Source organism: Antechinus flavipes, chromosome 1, assembly GCF_016432865.1.
Source record: "Antechinus flavipes isolate AdamAnt ecotype Samford, QLD, Australia chromosome 1, AdamAnt_v2, whole genome shotgun sequence".
NCBI classification, from domain to species: domain Eukaryota; kingdom Metazoa; phylum Chordata; class Mammalia; order Dasyuromorphia; family Dasyuridae; genus Antechinus; species Antechinus flavipes.
This window is the reverse complement of record NC_067398.1, coordinates 5,113,211-5,136,953: the sequence shown is the minus strand read 5'-3', so window position 1 is coordinate 5,136,953 and position 23,743 is coordinate 5,113,211. Positions and strand designations below refer to the sequence as shown.

Genomic DNA, 23,743 nt, shown 5'->3' with positions numbered 1-23,743 from the left:
TATGGGACAGACCTGCACATGTGAGTAGGTAGCAGGGAAGGAACCAACATCGAGAAAAAGTTTGAACGTTAGAACGGGGATCATTAGGAGACAATTTTCAGGAAAAGATTGGAGAAGGTGATCATGAATGCAGGTAGAGGTGTTCATTTTGGTGGTGAGAATGACCACTTCCTTGTCACAGACTAGAACAAAGAGGAGGGTTTGAAGGCATTTTGAGGAGTGGGATATTGGAGGTAACAAAGCCCACCCAGATGACATTTTTTTCCTGTGCCCTTTTTAGAAAGTGCTGTATTCTTGGCTAGGAGCCTGCCATTTTTATATATTTAAGCCATGGTCCAGAAGTCTAATTGCTGTTCTCAGACACCGTTGATTTCCACATCTCCCTTTCTGTTTTGAATCTTGTGGAATAGATGGGCAGCATAAGGGGAAAATTACCTGTTCTTCTTGGGCCTAAGTTTCCTAATGACAACTTCATAATTTGGGGAAGACATTTTATCCCTGGCCACCCTCTCCAGGGCTATTTTTCTTTTTTTGAAGGTGATTCTAATACAAAAAGGGAAAAAGGCAATCTAAAAGAAGAAAAGATTTGTTTAGCTATACAAAAGTAAAAGAGAACTAATATGTGCAAAGACAACTCCTTAAGTCAAAGGAGGCTCTGACAATGTATTATAGAACATTGTACATAGTACATAGTTTTTTACCTTGAAAACAGTAGAAACTTAAGAGATGTTTGTAGAATTTGATGAAATTACATTTAGGGATAGTTGTCTTTTTCCAATGACTGTGGCCAGATACAGTTAGCCAAGGAGATAAACTGGCAGACTCCTTGCTCCTCACTGGACCCTATGAATGCCTTTTTTATTACCACCCAGAAAACTTTCCTTGGTTGACATTTACTTCATCTATATAACCTGCAAAGAGTTGAATACTATAATGTAACAGCCTCTAGATAAGGGATTTTTTTCTTTTTCTTTTTTTAAATTAAAGCTTTTTATTTTTCAAAACCTATGCATGGATAATTCTTTGACATTAACCTTTGCAAAACCTTGTGTTCCAATTTTCCCCCTTACCCCACCCTCTCCTCTAGATGACAAGTAGTCCAATATATGTTATACATGGTAGAAATATATGTTAGATCTAATATATGCATACAGATTTATACAATTCTCTTGCTGCACAAGAAAAATCAAATCAAGCCAGAAAAAAATGAGAAAGAAAATAAAATGCAAGCAAACAACAACAAAAAGAGTGAAAATTTTATGTTGTGGTCCACACTCAGTTCTCACAGGACTCTCTCTGGGTGTAGATGGCTCTCTTCATCACAAGATTATTAGAACTTAGAGCAGGGATTCTTAATCTGTTTGTGGCCAGACCCTTCTAACCATCCTGGTGAAGTCTCTGGACTCTTTGGAATAATATTTTCAAGAGCATAAAATAATTATACAATAGCTAAAGGAAATTGGTTACAATGAATACAGTTATCAAACTATTTTTAAAAAATAAATTCAAAGATCCCAGTTAAGAACCCTGGCTCAAGGGTATCCTTCCTATTTTCTCAGATGAGAACAATCTCCTCTCTTCCTTCACACTGAAGACATCCCTGCTTATCACAATATCAACCTCTTCAGTTCCTACAACCTATATCTTCCTGTGCCCTAACCATTGAGAAGGATGGTGCTATCTTAGTTCACCCCATCAGTATCACCCATAATTGGGCCATCTCTATGCTTTAAGTCAAAAGTTCCCTCAAACCTCCTCTGATTATCATTTCCTCTCATCTATCTTCTATTCTACTTCACTCCTCTTACATCTGTTCTTTTTTAAAGTGTTTTAGGTATGCTCTCAATTTTCATGTCAAGGGAGATGATCACATATCACTTCCTAGTGAATTCGCCATTGAACCTCCTTCATAGGAAAAAAAAAAAGTTAATACATTGACTAGGCCTGTAAACCTTATTCTGTCTCTGATGTCCACACCTCTGGTAGAGAGCCAGGAAGCCTGCTTCCCCACCAAGTCCTCTGACTTCCCAACTGGTCACTTAGATTGATCGTAGTCCAGAAGTCCATCCAATTTTTTTTTACATTATTATGGTCATTTTACACCTCTGTTTTCCTCAGTTTCTTCCTTTTTTCCTCCATGGCCTCTAAGTTACCTTCCACCTCTAAATCTCTAAGATCACACCTTATCCATCACTTAATAGTGGCATTCTCCTCTCATTAACAGCCTTATGAGTGCAGTCACCAACTCAAAAACAACATTATTATGGTTTTAATCCCATATGGCTTCATTAACAGACAGTGCCAGCCTCCCCCAGCAGTGGAATAGTGTGCAGTTTCCCTCAGTTTTGCCAGCACTGAATTTGATTGTCTTAAAATTTAATTTTCCAACTTGTTAGGAACTTGGTGAGAACTTAGACCTGTTTCCGATTGGGTTTTTCCAATTGATGATAGAGTTTAAAGAGTTTTTTAGAGGATGATAGATATTTTTGGCCATTTAAACTTCTGAAAAGAGTTCTTCCTCATAGATTTTGCATTAATCCCTTATCAGTTTTGAACGTCACACTTTTTATCATGATTTTATACCAATTTGTTTCCTTTTTTGATATAAGTACCATACAAAATTTCATGCATATATCAACAAATCCATCTCTCTTGTCACCTATAATTTCTTCTATTTATAAATATTTGAGAATTTGTTGCTTCTCAACAATCATGGTATATATACCGTTCTAGGTTATTTATAGTTAGATAATTGATCCATTTTGTGTGTACGGAGATAGAAGCTGTAAGTTATAGCTCTTGTCCCATTTTTCACTGTAGTGCTGTTTGATTTTTCCTTTTTTTTGGTAGAATAATCCATTCTTTCCCTCATGGTTTATGATCTTGGATTTATCAGATATTAATCTATCATGTTCACTTGATTCTATTTTGAGGTCCTCTGACATGCTCCATTGATCTGTTCTTCTATTTTTATTTGACTCCAAGTAATTTTACTAATCACTGCATTATCATATAATTTAAGACATCCCTGAAAATTTCTTTTTCCTCCTTTCCCCCCAAAAAAATTTCCTTTTATATTCTTGACCACTTGTTTCCCACTAAATATTATCATTCTAATTATGGGCAATCTCCTCTTAGTGACTGATCATCATTAAGCATATAGAGTGATTTGAATCATATTGGGATCTTCACTATTTTGGCTCCACCAATTGTCTCTCTCAATGACTATTTAGTTTTTCTTCATTTAAAAAGAATTGGCTTATTACTGTCTTCATATAAATCCTTGATGCAAGATGGCATTTGTGGTGCTCTGGGATAATTGGTTTAGGGAGTCCATGAGAGCACAGATTGACACAGGACCAATTCGCTTCTGGCAATCACAAGTGGAGGTAGTCAAAAAAAATCAGTCCAAAGCACAGCTTTGCTCAGGTTCCACATGACAAGCACTTAGGAAGCAGACCGTGTTTTCTTCCATTAATAGAGCAACACTAATATCTACCAGAAAGGCTGGTTCACTGACCACTGGAAAAGGAAGGCAGCGACTGCTGCCAGTGGCTGATTAATACACCAGCTTTCTTTCTCCCTTAGGCTTCCAGCATCCAGCTGAACAATCAGTGTGAACCCAGACATCTGAGCCAGTGCTTCTAGTCTGGCCCTCATTCCCTAGAGCTTTGCCAGGGGAAAGAGCAAGACAGACTTGAGTGGCCAAATGATGTAGCTCCAGATGGTCTGGTCATCTGGATAAATTCTATTTTGATCCCCCATTTTGTGGGTGCCTTAGAGGAAGTCTCTAAACATATTAGAGTAGTGCACACCCAAAAGGTTCGGTAGAAATGGTCTGTTTCACAAGGAGAGGGATGTCTGCATCCTTATCGCTATTTCGGAACTTTCCCGTATTTTTTTGGCCACACCTGTGCTAGAGAATCTGGAAGGATCTAGTTTAGAAAACTGAACGTGATGGACAAGGAAGGAGGATGGGAAATTCCACTCCAGTATGATAAATGAAGGTATATCAGCTCTGAGTGGGGGGGAGGGAGAAACGAGATGATGGGGGCCATTTGGATCTTGACTTTTCCATCTGCGATCCAATGGAACCAAGTTTCTACACTTGGCTACTTCAATGGCTCATCAGTGTTTCCTTCAACAGTGCAGTTCATGTGACAGCCCGACCTCGTCCTGTGCAGCTCTTGCACGTGTTGCTTCATGAATCCCCCACGGGCAAGCTGCCCAGTGTGGAAGTAAAAGACTTTCCTAAAGATCTTCTCACACTCCATAGGTACCCCTGGCCACGGGAGCCATCTCACGATGCTCCCTTGTTCTCATAACCCACTCAGCCCATCACGTGCCCTTTTTGGCCACAAATCTCTGAGACAGCATCTTTCACTCCATGGGTAGCACGCCACAGCCTGTGTACTTCCCCCCCCAAATTCTCTAGTGCCCTTTCAGTGACTCACAGCTTAGAACCCTCAGAGAATGCACTAGGGTCCCTTCGCATAAATAGGAAAAAAACTAGTATTGGAGCCTCACTGTGGTAAGGAGAAACTCGACTCAATGAAAGTCCAGTGTATTTGCTCAAGGGTAATTCAGCCGTTCCCTTCCTCCCGTAGCTGGGGGCCACTTCATTTTTCTTCTGCAGTGTCCAGCGAAGACATGTATCTTGAAGTCCCAGCTCTCTGGGTAATCCCTTCAGCTCCAGAGAATGGGGTCACGATAAGCCTTTCCCGAGTCATGATAAGCCTTTCCAACCACTTATCTCGTCTTAAGAGGCTCAATCTCTTTTGAATAAAGATAGCTCTCAGTTGAGAAGCTCTTCAATAGGACAAGGACTCAATGCCTCAAAGCAAAATAGCCTGTAGATGTGTCCATCAGGTTCTTCCTATCCGTAGCAAAGCCAGTGATCCTTCTCCACAGCAATGATGAAATATTTCCTCCATCGTGCACCTCCATGGTTTATTCTCTATTTTATTTTATTTTATTTTTTTTGCTGAGGCAATTGGGGTTAAGTGACTTGCCCAGGGTCACACAGCTAGATTTGAACTCATATCCTCCTGATTTCAGGGCTGGGACTCTACCCACTGCTCCACCTGGCTGCCCCTCCATGGTTTATTCTTCACAACATATTTGAGAACAGAGAGTTGTCAGTTATCTCTATTATAGTAACAATAATACTCACTTTATAAAGGCGTGCAAGTCACTTTGCACGGATTCTCTCCTGTGCTGCTCACGCCCTGGGATGAGTCTCATTCTTATCCTCAGTTAAGTCTGAGAGATGAGCTGACTTGTCCAGTGTCAGCAGCTAGTAGACGTCTGACTCACCGGCAGTGGAGAACATTTGACTCAGTGTTGTGCTTTAGTTAATTAAATGCGTTTTACAGTCAACAAAGCGTACAGAGAAATCTTATTTTCTAGATCTCCATTTGTTTTTGTTTTGCTTTGTTTGCAGTAATAATCTCTACAATTATCCTCAAACTGTTGACATTCTTCCCTTTTTCAAATCTATTAAGGACTAATCCCTCCGACTCCTGAAAACTGTTTTCTCCCCAGCCTGGTTGTTTTTTCCTGCAGATCTGGTTGAATCCTACGCAGCGATCTCTCTTTGCTTTTATAATTGCCATTTCTTTCTTTAAGATATTCTGTTGGGACGGCTAAGTGGCGGTGAGCTCAGGGGACCTGAATTCAAATTTGACCTCAGGCTTCCTAACTGTGTGACCCTGGGCAAATCACTTAACCCCAGTTGCCTCAGGGAAAAAAAAGCTATCCTGTTATTATTATTTACTTTTACATGACCTTCATTTTGACAGATAATGGAACAGCTCTTCTTCCTCCCTTACCTAGAAAGCCATCCCTTTTTAAACCCTTTTTAATATAAATTTATACCCTTTTTATAACAATAAAAGGGAAAGGGAAAAACATTCACCAAAAGCAGCCCACCAGCAGCAATCTGATAGTGTGATGATGTAGGCAATATTCTCTCCCCATGGTGCCCTAGCACTGCTTACCCAGAGCCAAGTCCATTGGGAATCATAATGACTTTTACTTTCACATATTCTCTCCATTCACATATCTCAGTCCTAGTGATGAGCTTCCATTTGCTCCCCTCTGCCTCAGTTAATAGAAGCCTTCCTGCGTCTCTGAATTTCTCAGTCCCTGGCTCCACAATCTAGTAAAATCCCATTCCATCCACGGCCATGGTGTGATAGCCCTTCCCCAATTAATGACCCTTCACTTTGTTTCAATTCTGTCCCACCCAAAAGGGGAGCAGTGAATGGCCTGTGGTGCCTTCCTTTCTCTTCTTGGCTTCCTTGGGGCAAAGATCTCCAAGCACTCAGATCTTGAGTCAAGAACACTTTTATCACCTCCTTACCGTATGCTAAAACTCGGTTTTATTTTTTGCTTAGAATAGTTTCTAATTATTTTACCGAACAGTTGAACCAAATCACAGATCCACAGTAATGGGCCTCTATTTTCACAGTCTCTCCGATGTTTAATGTTTCCATCTTTTCTCACCTTTCCTGATTTGTTCGGTGGGAGGGGAATGGCTTTGATTCGTGTTTCTCATGTTGTGCATGATTCAGAGCCATCTTTCCTGGGGCTCTTCATAGCTCCTACTTCATCTTTTGAGGGTTGTTGGTTCCCATTCTTTGATGGCATCCATCGAGGACTGGAAGAACAGACTTAGACACGTCAGGAATAAGGAGCCACGGGAAACCAGTCTCTTGGGTCAATCATCTGAGGGAAAATGGGAAATTCTCAAGAGTGAAATTACCAAGAGAAAAATAATGCTGAAGAAGAAGAAAAAAGGGGAATGATAGGAAGACACCGACCTAGATGTACAGAGAACTCGCCAGCCATCTTGGATTTTGTTAAGGTAGAGCAGAGGGAAGACAGGTAGCAGAGAGTGCACACAAAGCACGGCATGGGGATGAATGGAGGCTGCAGCTTATGGACCCAGTCACGTTGCAGTTTTCTGTTTCCTGGGTGCCCCATTGGCTAAGGATTCATCACTAAGTGGCCAGCCCTGTGGGCAGGGGTTCTGCCTTCAGCCGGCTTAGAAAGCAAGTCCCCCATCCCTAGAGCTGGACTTGAAGCATTTCCTGCCAGGGAGAGCCAACCAGCTCCATCCACAGCTGACCGAGCCTTCCAAACCCAGAGCCCCACTCGTGGTACGAGGGACATTGGAACAGGGCATTTAGAGGTTCTGTAAACTCTCAGCGGCAGCTTGATAGGGGGAAGTTAGTCTAGTGGCTAAAACATCGGCCTTAGAGCCAAGAATATCTGGGTTCAAATCCTGTCTTTGACACTTATTGACTGTGATCCTGAGCAAGTCCTTTGAGCCCTAAGTACTGTAGGCAGCTCTGGAAGGCAGCCAGTGGCAGAGAAGCTTCGTTGGTGAAGGGGATTTCCTTCAGGCCAGTGAAATAATAGATTCTGTTTTGATCCTTCCAGATTGACCCAACACTCTGTTCTTGCCACCACAACCCTAATCTGAGCCTTAGCGTGGCAGGGGGAACTGTGTCAGCTGCTTTTACTACTCATAGCTTCTTTCCCTTCTGTTCCAGTTTCAGCAACATTAATTAAGCACCTACTATGTGTCAGGCGGTGTGTTTGATCGTCAGATTTCTTCCAAGACCATTTTCATCAAGATTGGGAAGTTACCTGTTACTAAGTAGATCTAAACTCCCCCGTGCTCTGATCTCTCACCTTACTTGTCCAACTTGGGTCCTTCTATTCCTTAGCATTTATTGCAGGTCAGTCTAGAAAGGAAGGAAGAGAATGGACCATTATTTAAGTGCTATGCTAAAACTATACAAGTATTATTTCTCTTGTTTCTCCCAACAATCCTATAAAGTAGGTGCTCTTATTAGGTCCACATTACAGGTGAGGAAACTGAGGCAGACGGCGGCAGAGTGACTTGCCCAGGCTCACACAACTAGTGTGTGAGACTGGATTTGAAGGGAGGTTTTTCTGACTCCAAGCCCAGCGCTCTCTATACTGGCCTGCCCCTAATGGCCTGCATGCAAAGTCACTGAATTTCTGAGAGCTCCAGAGCCATCTATTCCAAACCACATCCAAGAGAAATCCCTGCCATGAGACCCCAAATAAGTCATCATCCAGATTCTGTCTGACGAGCCCCCCGGATCTCTAGGTAAAACTCTTCCCTTTGGAACCGTTCTGATTGTAGGAGACAAGCGTCAAAGTGTCTCCTCCCAGCTCCCACCCATGACTCCTGGGTCAGCAGAACAGGGCCAGTGATCCCTCTTCCCCCGGTCAGAGCCCTGAGCACAGCTCTTCAGAGACAGAGATTTAGAAGCAGAAGTGACCTTCTAAGCGGGTGACTGCCTTCAACTTACAGAGAGGGAAACTGAGGCCGAGTGACTTGGCCAGAATCACACTGGCAAGTGTGATTCTATGATAGATCTATAATAGATGTGCAAGCCAAGGTTCAGGTCTATGACTGACTCCATGCTGTGAACTCTATCCACTGACCACCCCCTGGGTCTGTCTTTCTCTCCTTTGTCCTCCTGGCTATCTTCCTCCAAGTGCTCTCCGCTCCTCAAGATCCATCTGGACCAGAACTAAGCCAGAGACTTACAGCCATGGCTACTGTCCTCCCACCAATCCCTCCCAGCAGCCTTTGGAGGCAGCGCTTGTTCCTGCCGCTTCCCTTGTCCTGAACTCCATTCCAGTCCCCATTATACCCATGCAAAATCCCACCCGGGACGAGTCTCCAGCATCGTCCTCTGTGACTCAACGTCCCATTGGGAGGTTTTCCTCGGGCTGTGATTGTGGGAACCAGTGGACTGAGTGTCCCCTGGGGAGAGTGGCCTCCAGTGACAGAGGCTCGGCTGCTGTTTCCTGAGCCAAAGGGCTTTTAGACTAACTGTGGGGAGTGGCAGGAGGAGCTCCAGCTCCAGAGCCTTTGTTCCCTGATTTGGGGAGGGCAGAGCCTCGGCATTTACAAATTTCCCACCTTGTGCAGGTAGGTGCCCGTGACTTTCTCCTGGTGAGCTGTTTGGTGCTGATGGGGAGTCACAGTCCCCAGCCTCAGTGGTCTGTAGACCCTTACTTGGTAAACGGCATAGCATTAACAGGTAGAAATCAGGAAGTCCTGGGTCTCAATACCACTAGAGCTGTGTCACCCTGGGCTGGTCCCTTCTCTGGGAATAGTTTTCTCATCCATAAAGTGGGAGTAATAATACCCCTGGAAGCTAGTGCCTGGAAATGTGTATGTAAAGGCTCTGCAAACCCTCGAGGCCTGGAGAAATGTCGGTTATTATTATGGTCGGCTTTCGTGCATCTCCCACCTGCCTTCTGTGTGTTAGCTTCCTTTTCAAATTTATTCTAAGCGCGCTGTGTTAAACAGGTTTTGTTTGTACAACTCGTGCCTCGCTCTGAGGAGAAACAGCCAGCCAACGGCAACCTTTGTCAGGGTGAAGGAAGAGCTTTGGAGTCCCAGTTGCAGGGAAGGAGGAAGGGGAAAGAATGCTGGCTGGTGACATCACGAGAGATGAGACGGGAAGTGGCTGCCCCCGCAGGGTCTTAGGGTGACCCCCGTGGCAAGGAACGTGGCCACTCTGTCCTCATGGAGTTGTGTTTCAAAAAACAAGCTGTGGTTCTCTTCCCGGCTCCCTCCAGCCCCATCCCTAGCCCATGGCCTTGCTGCTCTGGTCCCAAGTAAGTGTCTTTGACACGTCTGAGATTCCCTCCAGGAGGACATTCTGGAGTGCCCCCAAATGCTGCGCTAAGCATCCCTGCCCCAGGAGAGGATGTCCCAGCTCTATCTGGCTTGGGTTTTACTGTTCTGGATGATAGGAATGGGACTGGAGATCAATCCTTATTTCTTCATCTAAAGTTGCACAGAAACATCTGTCCGGAGTCACATAAACCCACCAGAGCTACAGTAAAATTCAGTTCTCTCACAGTCCAGCCCAAGGGTTTATTTACTAAATCATGATGTGTTGACCAAAAAAAATCCCATCCTGTTGAAATGTGTAGGAGAGTCTGTTTGAAGATGCACTGTTTGTGATGTAACTCTAGGGAATCATAATCCAAAAGAGAAAGAATATATTTTCTCCAATCCAAAAAAGAAAGATGACTTCTCCAATCCAAAGGAGAGAGAATATAATTTCTCCAATCCAAAGGAGAGAGAATATAATTTCTCCAATCCAAAGGAGAGAGAATATAATTTCTCTAACAGGCACATCCTTATGGGGAAAAATGCCTTTGGGGCAACTTTTGGGGAGAAGCATTAAGATAACTCATCACTGACCAGGTCTCGCGAGTGACCTTGATGCTCAGGGCCCTTACCATTGGGGATCACAGCTAGGCAAAGACATCACCACCATGGGAATCCCACAGGACCCCTGGATTGTCACAGGCAGCTTTTTCCACAGTGAATGATGGCTGTTCAATATTTGCTAGACATGTATAATAAGCACGAGTCTGCATGAGGAGTACTATAAAAATAAAAGATGGCTTCACCTCTGCCCTCTCAAAGATCTAATGGGGTGAGAGATGCACAGAAGAATGTGATCTAGGGTAGAGGGAAGGGAACCCCCCCGCCCCCAGCCTGGGAGCTGCTGTCAGTCAGCCACCGCCACAGGCTCGGTGCTCCTGATCAGTTGAATCCCGTCGCTGGTCCCAGCCATTTATGTCAGGAGCCAGTTGTCCCCGGGAGGCTGAAGATTTGAAACAAAGAAAAGTCAAAGTCTGAGGAGCCCCGAAGCTCCAATGTTTTAAGCTGGGGTGCAGCCGGGCTGGCTCGGAGGCTCCTGTTCTCAGTACTCACAGGGCCTTCTTCACCTGCAAGCTTTTCTTTAACATCTTGATAGTCATATTTCAATCGAATCCGCTTCTTTTGTCGTTTCCGTATTTGGTTTGAGATCTTGGAAGAAGTTATTCTGGGCAGAGAAGAGGGCGTCTGTCAGGTGTCCATGATAGAAACAAGGCTAAGAAGTGTAGAGGAAGTGGGGACATTAATAGCACATCTGCCAGATGTTCCAGGGAAAAGTCATTGCTCCAAGTGCAGAGGCCCTCCTTGGATGGCACGTTGTCACTTGACCCCTGTGGCCGATAAAGATCCGGGGAGCCACGAATACCGGGGCTTGAATCCTGAGTGACCCTTCCTAGCAGAGTGATCATGGAGAAATCTTCAAGACCTTGATATCCACATCTGTAAAGTGGGCTCAATAATAACTAGAACATTCATGCTGTCAGGTTACGAGGCTCGGATGAGATTCCGTCCCTTCAATAACTGAGTAACTACTTCGTGGGGACCTCCGATGTGCAAGGCACTGTGTGCACCAGTAGGACCCACGGCAGCTAGAAAGCACCTTCAGGTGCTCTATGAATGTTCCCTGCTGTCGTTGGGATTCTGTTTATTGTTAAGTGACTCTTCCATACACTTGGATTCTTCCCCAGGGTTCCAAAGATCAGTCTTCCTGAGTCTTCCATCCCCTCCTGAATTTTCTTTACCATCAGGACAGACTGCATGGGAGTCTTTCTAAGGGATGGAGGCAAGCAGGATTAGGAGAAAGATTACTGCATCACAGACTCCTGTGGAACCTCCCTCCCTCTCTCCCACCCTCCCCTGCCCTGCCCTTCCACCCCACGGTCACCATGTTACTTGAAGTCCTTATTGACCTTATCTCACTATTACAATGATCTCCCAACTGATCTTCCTGCCTCTGGCCTAACCCTGCCCTAAATATCCTATAACTACGTTACCTTTCTGCTCAAAAGCAGGAATAATGTCTAAACTCCTCAGCCTTGTGTGCAAAGCCCCTGCCATCTAGCTCCAAACCACCATTCCACCCTATTTGAGCAGTTTGCCACCACGGCCTCCTGATGACTCCCATCTTTGTCTATTTGCTCACACCCTCCCTTTGGCTGGACCCCAGCCCTTTCTCCATGTTTTGAGCCATCCCTGCCTGCTGATTTCTGCCCATCTGCCAAGGCCCAATTTGTATGTGATGATGTCTCTCAAACTCCTCCCTTTCCCCCTTCCCCTTTCTTGTCTCCCCACCCCCTTCCTCTCTCTCCTTAACTCTGCTATGAATTCCCAACGGCCTTTTGGTCTGGTCATGTCTTTGTGCTTCTCTGACCTCCCATACTGAAATGTCACCTCCCAGGAGGCGGAGAAGCCCCAGTCCTTTCTGGAGCCTTCAGTATCTAGCCCCAGCTATGCCTGAAGCAGATAAGATCTGGTCTTTGCTGAGTCAAAACTCCAAGTAAGTTTTAGAAGGGGATGGGCAAGTTGTTCGTCCACTTTGGGGAAACTTCGAGATGCCCCTGTGGCTGGGAGGCAGCGGGGTTCAGTGGAAAAAACACTAACTTTGGAGTTAAATGATTTGTGTTCAAATCTCACCTCTGATATTTCCTGAACAGGACCCTCAACACCCTGTTTCATCCTCTATAAAATGAGGTATTAGACTCAAGGATGTAGGAGGGTAACTCTCACTCTGAGTCTATGACCCTACTTGCTTAAGATGTGGTGACCTGGGGACCCTTCCAACTTTCTGACCCTGGGATTGGGAAAAAGCCCAGATGCCCCACTGGTGTCCCCCCACCCGTGCTGGGGAGATTCCGCTATCCAGATGGCTGCTGGATCACTCCCCAGAGCTTAACAGCTCATGACTTGTTGATATAATGTCAAACTCTGTGTCCCAGAGGCTTCTCAAACTCAACGTGACAAATCCAGAACTCATGATCTTGCCCCTCCCTTACAAACTTCCCACTCTTCTGGACTCATCTATTTCTGTGAAGGGCAGACTACTGTCCTTCTGTCCCCCAGGCTTATATCACCTCAGCCATCACCAGTCAATCAACCAACATTCCTGTGTGAAGGTTTTATCTGTGCTGAGAGCTGAGCAAAGCCCGAGGCTACAGAGAAAGGCTGTCTCAAGAAGCTTCCATTCTAACCCTTTGCTCCTCACTTCCCTTTACCCACAGATTCCATCAGGAGGTATATCTTGTCATCTCTGCCTCCTTACAGTCATCCTCCTCTTTCTATTCACACAATCATCAGAAGCCAGAACATAACATTCATTCCGAATCCTCATTAACATCTAGAGAAACTGAGGCAAGGAGTTTAAATAACTTATACCGGCTGTCCTCCCAAATGGTATCAACCTGCAGTTTTCTTTTTCTGTCTTATCTTTGGCATGTTTTGGGGATCTGAATCACATTTGCCTTATGGAAGAATTAGTATATTTTTTAAAGTAGGTGTGACTATCCAGATCTGCTGCTTTTTTACATATAAATCAATGATCTCTAATTTCTCCTAAAATCTTGTCTAGTCATTTGGCTTTCTACTATCATAAATATTCATCCACTTCCTTGATGTTTTCAGTTGTCTTGCTAATATATCTATGCATATGATTTTATCATAAATATATATTTTTTATTTGACATTTCAGACACTTGGTCACAGGTCTGCCACTTGATGGGCATCTCAGACAGCTGGCCAAACAGTACTAATGCGGTGTTTCGAATTAATGACTCCATTAGGAAATAACCTTAATCAGAGCAACATGTTACAGAGCCTGCCTCATCACTTACATGTTTTGTTTCCTCCTCATAAGTAAATCATTTCCCCAATTATGCCTTAAGCTCTTTCCAGGGAGGGACTGTGGGTTAGGCTTCTTTCCAGCCTCTCTCCATATCCTCAACAGCACCAGGCCTTGATAAAAAATTAAAAAAAAATCTCAACAAAGACTTGTGGAGAGAGAGAAGGCTAGAAGGAGTGGCTGGAAAATATTTCTTCTGCTGACATTTAAAGGCCCTCTCGGTGATTTTTAAAACCTAGAAGAGACGAGGAGATAAAAAAGTCTTTTCTGTAGTGGGAATAGTAGGGGTAGGGTCTCCAAAGGAAACCAGAATGGAAGTCAGTTGTTCTCAGACTAGGGAGCGGCCCTAAAGCTTCCTGTTCTTCCCTCCATCCCCAGAACAGAAGGAACTTTGGGAATAGGCTCGCTCTGAACACTCATTATCTTGTACTTGCTGCCGATGGGCCTTCCATAAGATTTCTTAGCTCCAGCAACCAGCCAGAGAACCCGGAGGGGCAATCAGCCCTATTTAATTGCTTCCTTTGGATCTTTCTGTTCTTTGGGAAATGTCCCCAGTGTGGCCCCCGGCGATGGGCTGCCCTGTTCCCGTCCCTGTGAGGGTGCCTGGGCTTGCGCTTCCATGTCTGATGCTCCGCTTCCCTTTTTATTGACCACCCCCAGACTCTCATTTCATGGCTGTCATCTCCCGGAAGTCACTGTCTGTTGCCTGCAGGCAAACACGAACACTGCTCTCCCAGAGCCCCATTTGCAGGACTCCCTCTCGGGCCTCCACAATTCAGCCAAGCTTTTCTGGGCTCTCCTCGGATTCGGCTCCCCCCGGCCTTTGCACTGGCTGTCCCTTCTCCCCGACTCCTGCCTGGACGCCCTCCCTCTCCTGAGCCTTCCCCGGGGCCTGGGCCTCCTGCCTCAGAGTCTCCCACAGTCACTTCTCTCCTCCTTCCCTTCCCCACAGACGGCGAGCCCGTGGGGGGCGGGGGCTGGCTCTGGGTCTCCAGCACCTAGTCCGGAGGCTGCCCCATAAGGGGACTTACTAAGGGCTGGCCGAGGCAGCGACTGACTAAGGAAGGCCCTCGGAGCCCAGCGAAGGGCTGCATTTCCGGTCGAAAAACGTCCCCGATCATCCTTCACTGTCAGGAAATTTATTTATCTATATTTAGTGTATTTATTTTTACACATATGTTTAGCGTATACATATTTATATGGAGATCTGTAGAGATATAAATATATATTTAGCATATATGTATTTAGTATATATGTATATTTACACATATAAATATATGTATTTAATATATTTATATATATTTAGCATATTTATTTTTGCATATACATAGCATAGCCAAAAGCATTCGCAGGTTCCCATCCTGCTTCAGACACTAGCTTCGGGATCTGGGGCCGCTTTCCAAGCCCTCAGCTTCTCAGTCCTTAGAATGGGCACAATAATCCCACTGGCTCCCAGAAGCAGGGCACGGGACAGTCAGCGCCCCATAGCCGGCTCCTGCAGGGAAGATGGATCCAGGTTGGGAGAGACCCTTAACGGGCCCAAACCCACAAGGAGGAGCCGACAAACCCTGTGGGGCCAGCCCCTGACATTAGCAAGTTCTGAAACCGACTAACAGGCGCGGAAAGTGACACACTGATTTGTTTGTTAAGATCCTGTCTCCCCCACTGAGCCAGCTCTGCTCGTTCTCATTTTCTTTATAGCGAGATGGGACCTTAAAATACACACTGTACGCAGCACTTCTGCCAGTGTTAGAAGGAGAAAACAAACACATAAAAAACTAACAAACTATTGCAAGAACAGATCACTTGATTAAAAAATTTCGAATATCACGTTTTCTCTACACATGCAAACCAAGCCAGCGTCAGCTCGCAGATGTTCTTAATGAAAGCTTCCTCACGCCTGGCTCACCACATACTCACTCTCACACACACACACTCACACATGCACACTCACACACAATTACACACTCACTCTCTTACACACACTCACTCTTACACACACTCACACACACTCACATACACACTCTCTCACACTCACATACACACTCACACACACACACACTCACACACGCACACTCACACACAATTACACACTCACTCTCTTACACACACTCACTCTCACACACTCACTCACACACACTCACACACACACTCACTCACACACACATACACACTCACACACACACACACTCACTCACACACACTCACATACACACTCACTCTCACACACTCACACTCACACACGCACACTCACACACACACTCACATACACACTCTCTCACACTCCCACACACATACACACTCACACACTCAGACACACACTCTCACACATAATTACACACTCTCTCTTTCACACACACTCACATACACACTCTCTCACACTCACACACACTTACACACACTCACATACACACTCTCTCACACTCACACACACTTACACACACTCTCTCTCACACACACACTTACACACACTCACACACACACACACTCACACACACTCACTCACACACTCACATACACACTCTCTCACACTCACACACACTTACACACACTTACACACACTCACACACACTTACACACACTCACACACACTCACATACACTCACACACACTTACACACACTCACATACACACTCTCTCACACACACACACACACACATACTCACACTCACTCACACACACTTACATACACACTCTCACACACACACTCTCACACATAATTACACACTCTCTCTTACACACACTCACTCTCTCACACACACACACACATACTCACACTCACACACACACCATGGGTGCCCATTTGCACTCAGAGGCTTCACCACTGATTTCTCCACACTCTCACCCCGTTCCCCGTTTTGCCAAAGGGCGGGCAAGGGCCGGGGAAGCCTCTGACTGGGCTTTGGCCAGTCTGGCCTCGGTTTGCTCCCCCACAGAATGAGGCCGTGGGGTGGGAATCGTTGGGCCGATACTCAGAGAGGGCTCGCTGTGAGGGGGTGCTGGGGGTGCGGTGGCTGCAGTTCCTCCCCTTCGTTAGCTCATTGTCCCATGAGTGGGGAAAGGACGGAAACACGTAACTGTCAGGTAGAGGGAGGAGGGCGGCTCTCGGAGCATGGCTTCTGGGCGAACACTGAGACTTTAGCCGGGTCAGCTCCTCCCCAGGGGAGTCAGGGGGGCTTCAGCTGAGCCCGGAGGGAGGAGGACGGTCAGGAAGGCAGAGAAGAGCAGGGATATGACTCCCACCCCGGGAGGGCGGTATGGCGGCCCAGCTTGGTCTCCAGCTATTCCTGCGATCCTGTGATTCGGAATCATGATTTGGGAGCATGAGGAAGATCCAGGCCCTCAAGGGCTGGTGACTCTCTGGGACAGTGCAGTTGCAGAGAACGGGCCAGCCGCATTGGGGGGGATTTCGTCTCTGTGAGCCCCCCAGAAGACGGGAGGACCCTTCGGGGCCCGCGGGGCCGGATGCCTTCCTCTCTGACGCCCCCGGGGCCCCTTCGCTCCCCGGCAGGGCTGCAGGCCGGGATTCCGCACAAACACCCTGAAGTAGCCCCAAAGCAGAGCTGACGCTGCGGCCCCTGCCCTCAGGGGGCCCCGTCTGCCCAGCGGGGGGTCCCACAGGAGGAGTGTAAACAGTCACACTCCGTGTCCTACGGGGTGCCGGGGCTGAGGGGGGGGGCAGGCTGCCAGAACTGGGGGGTTAAACTGGAGAAAAGACTGAGACGGGATCGCGCTGATTGTCCCCAAGTGGGAGGAGTTTGTCCAAACGCAGCTGGACCAGGCGCAGGGACCGGAGCCCCAGGAATATGTGCAGAAGCTAATCCTGGTGACAGTAGCACCGGTATCACTAACAAGAGCAGCGGCATTTATTTCTGGGATGTACGGGTGTTTGTCTCAGTGTACGTGTAGGTATATGTGTGTGTTTCAGAGCTTACAAAAAGCCCGACGTGCATTGTCTCGTTTGACCCTCACAACAGCTCTAAGAAATAGGTGCGATCATTATTATCCCCATTTAGAGATGAGGAAAGCCGAGTGACACGGCTAGTCGGCACTCGCGGCAGGATTTGAGTTCATGTGCGCCTGATTCCCGCCCGTTCTCCACCAGCCCACCTTGCTCTCCCGAGGGACTCCTAAAGCTCAGACCTGCCCCAAGTTCCCCAGCAGCCTCGGGGCGAGGGATGGAGCTCTCACTGCGGGGCTGGATGGCACTCCTTTGATGGGGGGACGTTTTCTGATCGCGTGTGGGAGCGGCTTCCGAAACTCCTTTCGCATGGGAGATTCCGCGCTTTAGCGGAATAAACGTCTGCTCCAATGCTCGGCCCCCCCAAGGCCACCAGGTGGAGGCTGCGCCGGGCAGAGGGGAGGAGCCCAACTGCTTGCCTGGCAGGGACCCAGTTTGTGCCGCAGCCCCCCATCAGCCTGGCCTCCGGCGTGGTACAGACACAGGTATTGGACAAATATTGTCCCAACCGGCGTCCCATCCAAGGATTTTGACAAATCACCTTTGAGTTATTTAGGTGGCCGATCCCATGAGCCCCCCCTCCTATCTACGGCATCATTCATCTCATTTTTATCTTTCATCATTTTTAAGTTTTTATTGAGATCCGTTGTTTGGTCACTTCCCGGTCTCCGTTTCTCCTCACCTCCCTCCCTCCCCCCCACTCCTTTTCATGAGCCTCCATCATTAAAAACCAAGGAAGGAAAACCAATCCACCCGTGCACAAAGGGTGACCTGGAGGCCCGGATGGGGAAGAAGGGGTGCCAGCCGGTGCCTGTCTGTCCTTGGCTTGCTGATCTCAAGGAGATTGACATGTACCAATGTAGGGTGCCCGATAAAGCCTCCGCCTGGGCCCTGACATTGTTGGGGGGGGGGGGGTCCCACGGGTCCTGGGTAATTCCTGACAGCTGGGAATTCCTTGTGGAGCCCCTGAGGCAGAGCTGCCCTCGCTGGGAATCCCACCCTCCAGGGCCCACGGTCCCCTTTCTGCAGCTAAGTGTTCACTCCTGACAGTGATGGCTGCTTCAGCTTAGCCGTCACCCTCACAGTGCCAGAATGCAGTAGGCGCCTAATAAATGCTGGCAGCCGCGGCTCTGAACGCCATCTCGGTCTCTTGCCCTTCCAGAATCTGTACCAGAACCGGTTTCTCGGCCTGGCCGCCATGGCCTCCCCATCGAGGAACTCCCAAAGCCGGCGCCGTTGCAAAGAGCCCCTGCGGTACAGCTACAACCCGGACCAGTTCAACAACCTGGACCTCAGGAACGGGCCCCACGACCCCGTCACCATCCCTCGGTCCACCAGCGACACGGACCTCGTCACCTCCGACAGCCGCTCCACGCTCACGGTCAGCAGCTCCTGCTACTCCATCGGCCACTCTCAGGACCTGGTCATTTACTGGGACATCAAGGAGGAGGTGGACGCGGGGGACTGGATCGGCATGTACCTCATAGGTGAGTGGGCCGGCGGGCCGCGGTCTGGGACGTCTGGGGTGCGCATCCTTCCCAGGAGGTTGGGCCCGTGGGACGGGGGTCGTCAGTGCCCTCCCCCCAAAGATCTGAGCTTGTAGGTAGGATACAGATGTTGGGGGGGAGGAGGAGGAATTGGGGGAAAGATACAAAACGAATAACATCTGTGAAAACTGGGGCAAAAAAACCTAAAACTTAAAAAAAAAAAAAAGATTCCATAAGGAGGCAGTGAGAAAGCCTGGAATGTATCAGAAAGTGATGGGGCTGAGGACGCCAGGAGGTTGGGAACTTCAGACAGATCACGGGGGACCGCGAACCTTGCGCTAACACTCTACCCCAGGGAGGGGTGCAGTGGTCAGGGTCATGGCTTTGGGTCGGCCGACTTTGCCGCTGACTCCTTGTAACCCCGGCTGTCCAAGGTCACTTTCTCTCCCTGGAACCTGTAAAATGAGGGACCCCGAGATCCTCACGCGCTCGATCGAGCGACACAATGGGAGTGTGTCCCATTGAGGAGTGGGGTCCACCTTCCGGTGTCGGGAGTCTGCCGGGGTCGTGAGGGCTCCAGGAGCTGGTACTTATAGGGAGTGTGTCAGGATGTGATGCTTTGGGGCCCTCCGGCTCTTGGACACTATTCTAGGAGTGGTCGATCCCTTCCTGTGTGGATGGGAGACTCGGCTCCTGGCACAGCCCCTCCCGCTGAGTCTCGGAGAGTCCGGCTGGCCAGTGGCCCCCCGCCATGGCAGAGAGGCAAAGCTCCCCCACCCCTGGTGCACAGCTGACAGGCCTTGGGACGCCCGACTGGCTGATCTCCCTAAGAACCCTGGGAGTTCCCCAGAGGACAATGGCCATTATTTATCTAGATGTAAGGAGAAGTGGGATCCACAGCCGCTCTGCGATCTTCATTGCATGGAGCCGGGCTGAGGGGAAGCCCCTTCTCTCCCTCCTCCCCATGGGTCCTGCCCTGCCCGGGAACCTCACTCATCACCCCATTTCCCAGCTCTCTTTACCTCCCCCCAAGAACGTAAGCTCCCTGAGGAGGGGGAGGATGTCTCCCCAGCACTTGGCGCTTAGTGATTGGTTAATAAACACGTCTGTTTTCTATCGATCCCTTCCTCCTGACCCCACAGAGGCAGCGGGTTTGGCCCCCCGGCCCAACTTCACCTCCTGTGTCTGCGGGGAGAGAACCTGGGCAGCCCCGGATGAGACACCGACCCTCCTCCTGTGTCAAATGGAACCTCAGCGGTTCCTGACCCTCACTTTGGGGAGGGGAGGATGGCGGCGGGTTCCTCTGTCCTCACATCTAAATGTCTCAGGCTCAGGGGGTCCTCGAGCCACGCTTGGAAGGGACTTTAGAAGTGGGGAGTCCTGTCTCTCATTTTACAGAGGAGCACAATGAGCCCTAGAAAGAGGAAGGGATCCGCCTCTATGTAGCACCTACTGTGTGCCGGGCACTGTGCCGAGTGATTATACGATTACCTCATGTGAATCACTCAACAACCCTGGAAGATCGGTGCTGTCGTTATCCCTATTTTTCAGCTGAGGAAACTGAGGCAAAGTGAAGTGGGGTGATTTCTCCAGGATCACACAGTGAGATGGTAGCAGTGTCAGGACTTGAATCCAGCTCCCTGGAGTGTTCTGAATGAGCATCCTTAGCCCTTAGGGAGTCAGTATATGAGACCCAGCTGTTCTGTGGCTTGTTTAATAGAATCCCCCCATACAGCGTTCCTTCCCCCTTTGATGCATGACTGCCCATTTGTGTGCCAGCCGGCCCAGCGCCAGCACCCTCAGTGGCAGGTTCTGAACCCGGAAGACCTTAGAGGCCATGGGGCACCCTGCACTTTATAGAAGGAGAAAGTGACTTATTCAGCAGCGATCACATGAGCAGTAGCAGGCGGGTTTGAGGCTGCTCCCGTCAGACATGGCGGCCACCCTGGGGCCGAGCCTCACAACTTGCTGGGCTGGCTCGTGACCAGAGCCGGGCCCCGTCCATTTCCCAGCTTCCCCTTCTCAAAGAAACCCCTTCCCCGCTCCCGGGGCTCCTTGGGGTGGAGGAGGAGGGGGCACCCAAGAACCAGGCCTGGGGAGGGGCCAGGTTGGCAACAGCTGCGGAGCAGGAGTCCCCTTCTCCGCCTCTCGGAGGTGCCGGTCACTCTGCCGAGCTTCTGGGTCCGGGGGACAGGACTTGGGCCCAGGGCTTCGGACATGAAGGCGCTCAGGCAGACCTTGAACCCCCGCAGCCCAGGCCCAGCCTCTTTCTCAGGCCTCTGAACGTTCTTTGTGTCTCTCCATGGGGGCCTTCTGTCCCACAGAAAGTCTGAAGCATCTTCTCCAGAGGGAGCAGGAGAGCCCGGGGCTGGGCTGCACCTCCCTGAGGCTGGGGGCCGGTGGGAGCCTCGGAGCCTGCCTGAGCCCGGTCTCTGTGGCCCGCTGGGGACTGCCTGGAAGCAGCCCGGCTTCTGGGGCAGAAAAGAAGCCACAGCCACAGAAGGCGATTGTGAAGCTTCAGAGGAATCCGGACCAGGCTGGCGGGGACCCAGGCGCATCTCCAGGGACTCAGGGGGAAACAGTGCATTTCAGAGGGCTACCACGGTGGCTGTGGAGACGTGGTTTTGGAGAAGTAGCTGGACATCGGGTGGCATGGTGGATACGGTCCGAGCGCGATGGAGAAGGTCCGAACGCGATGGAGACGGTCCGAGCGCAATGGAGATGGTCCGAGCGCAATGGAGATGGTCCGAACGCGATGGAGACGGTCCGAGCGCAATGGAGATGGTCTGAGCGCGATGGAGAAGGTCCGAGCGCGATGGAGAAGGTCCGAGCGCGATGGAGACGGTCCGAGCGCGATGGAGACGGTCCGAGCGCGATGGAGACGGTTCGAGCGCGATGGAGACGGTCCGAGCGCGATGGAGACGGTCTGAGCGCGATGGAGATGGTCCGAGCGCGATGGAGACGGTCCGAGCGCTCCAGCCCGGGGCTGGAATCCTGCTTCTGTGGCCATGGGCCAGCCGCCCAGCCTCCACGGGCCTCAGTTTCCCCATCTGCAAGATGGCGGCAGCCTCTCTCCGAGGGCGGTTTCAGGGCTCGTGTGAGGGTTTGTAATGTGCTTCAGAGACCTCTCGGCGCTGTCCGGCAGCGTGATCCGAGCCTATTTTCAGGTTCTGTCAATGCCGGAGCAGAAGGTGAACGTGAGCCTGGCTGCATCTTCGGACAGTGCTCCTCCACCCCCTGGGAAGCGCCTGCTTTCCGTGGGAACCTGCCCCTGCCGGCCACTGAGGGCGGAATGGGCCTGGCAGAGAGCCAACTCAAGCCGAGTGTTAATGTTCTATAAGCATTAATTAAGCACCTTCTGTATTCCAGACAGTGGAAAGCAAAAGACAGAGATGAAATAAATGGCCTCTGCCCTCAAAAAGCTTACACTGTAGCAGGAGCGAGACAATAAGCCAACCCGAGTTGTACAAGCACCTCGCTGTACAATCATCATCTTGTTTGATCCTCATAATAATCCTCAGAGGGAGGTTCTATTATTATCCCCATCTTCCAGTTGAGAAAACAGGAAGGCAGAGCTGATCACACAGCTAGCAGCTGGCTTTGCATTCGGGGGTATCCAGAGCAACAACCAGCAGCTTATCCCGAGGAAACGCAAAGTGATTTAATGGAGGAGGCTAGGAAGACTATATATTGGCTGAGTCTTTTTTTTTTCCAAATGTATTTTATTTAAAGAAACAGAATAAGCAAAAGGAAAAACAGAAAAGTAATAAAATGAAACAAAACAAAAGAGAGCATCATCACTTGCCCAGCAGAACATTGGGGAGGTTCCCAATATATAACAGCAAACACCAATTTAAGAAAGTGGATATTTTAGTCGAAGAAACGGTAGCCACGAGTGTTCATCTTTTCTTTACTTCCAGCCTCTGCTGCCTGTCTTATTTACTTTATTATTCCCCCCTTTCATACCCTCACCACCCCCAAGAAGCTACAGTTAAGAGATGTTTCTGTATACATGTGTAGCTCTATACATACACACTCACACTTTTCCTAAAGTGTCGTCCTCTGAGGGTGAATCCCTGTTCCTATAATGTTTCAATGGTGGGTTCTTTCTTCTCTGCTGGCTCTTTTTTTTTTTTTTTAAATAGGTATTAATGTAAGCAACTCTAATCGTGGGGTGGGGATAGTGCCTCAAGCTTCCCTTCACTTTTCCACTTTGATCAGGACCAAGAGCTCACCCTCCTGCGAGTCCACAGCCAGCTGTGCCCCTGCCCCACTGCCTCTGTATTCCCTGGTGCCGGTTCCCTCTCTCCCGGGACTGAGTCTCAGCAGCACAGCTGGGCCGGGGGTTCCCAATCGGCCGAGCTTCCCTGTGTCTTCCGGGATTCAGACCCCAACTCAACAAACAGTCCAGGAGGTGAAAGTCTCTGTGGGTCCTCCTGAGGCTCCAGCCACACCCGGCTTGCCCCAGGACTCCCGGCTGGGGGTTTCCGTAAAACTGATGAAGGAGAGTCCGCCTTCAGACAGGTTAATCCGAGCTGGGGGTCTTTCTTCAGATCTTCCTGGGTTGTGTCTGGAGGACATCTTGGTTTTTCACCAGTCTATGTTTACCCTGAGGAGCAAATTTGTTCTATTTGTGGGAAATCTGGAGAGTTTGGAGTTTACCAGACATCTTCCCAGAATCCTCCCCGGCTGAGTCTTCAAGAGAGCCTGAGGAACCAAGAGTTAGG

General features: G+C 48.8%; 1 protein-coding gene across 1 annotated transcript in view; it reads left to right on the top strand.

Annotated features, from left to right (window-relative positions):
- Nucleotides 1–23,743, top strand: part of HECW1 (HECT, C2 and WW domain containing E3 ubiquitin protein ligase 1) — a 183,928-nt gene that overhangs the window by 45,884 nt on the left and 114,301 nt on the right. The window contains 1 exon segment of the mRNA XM_051978484.1: nucleotides 18,692–19,016. Coding sequence (XP_051834444.1) covers nucleotides 18,692–19,016 — 325 coding nt within the window.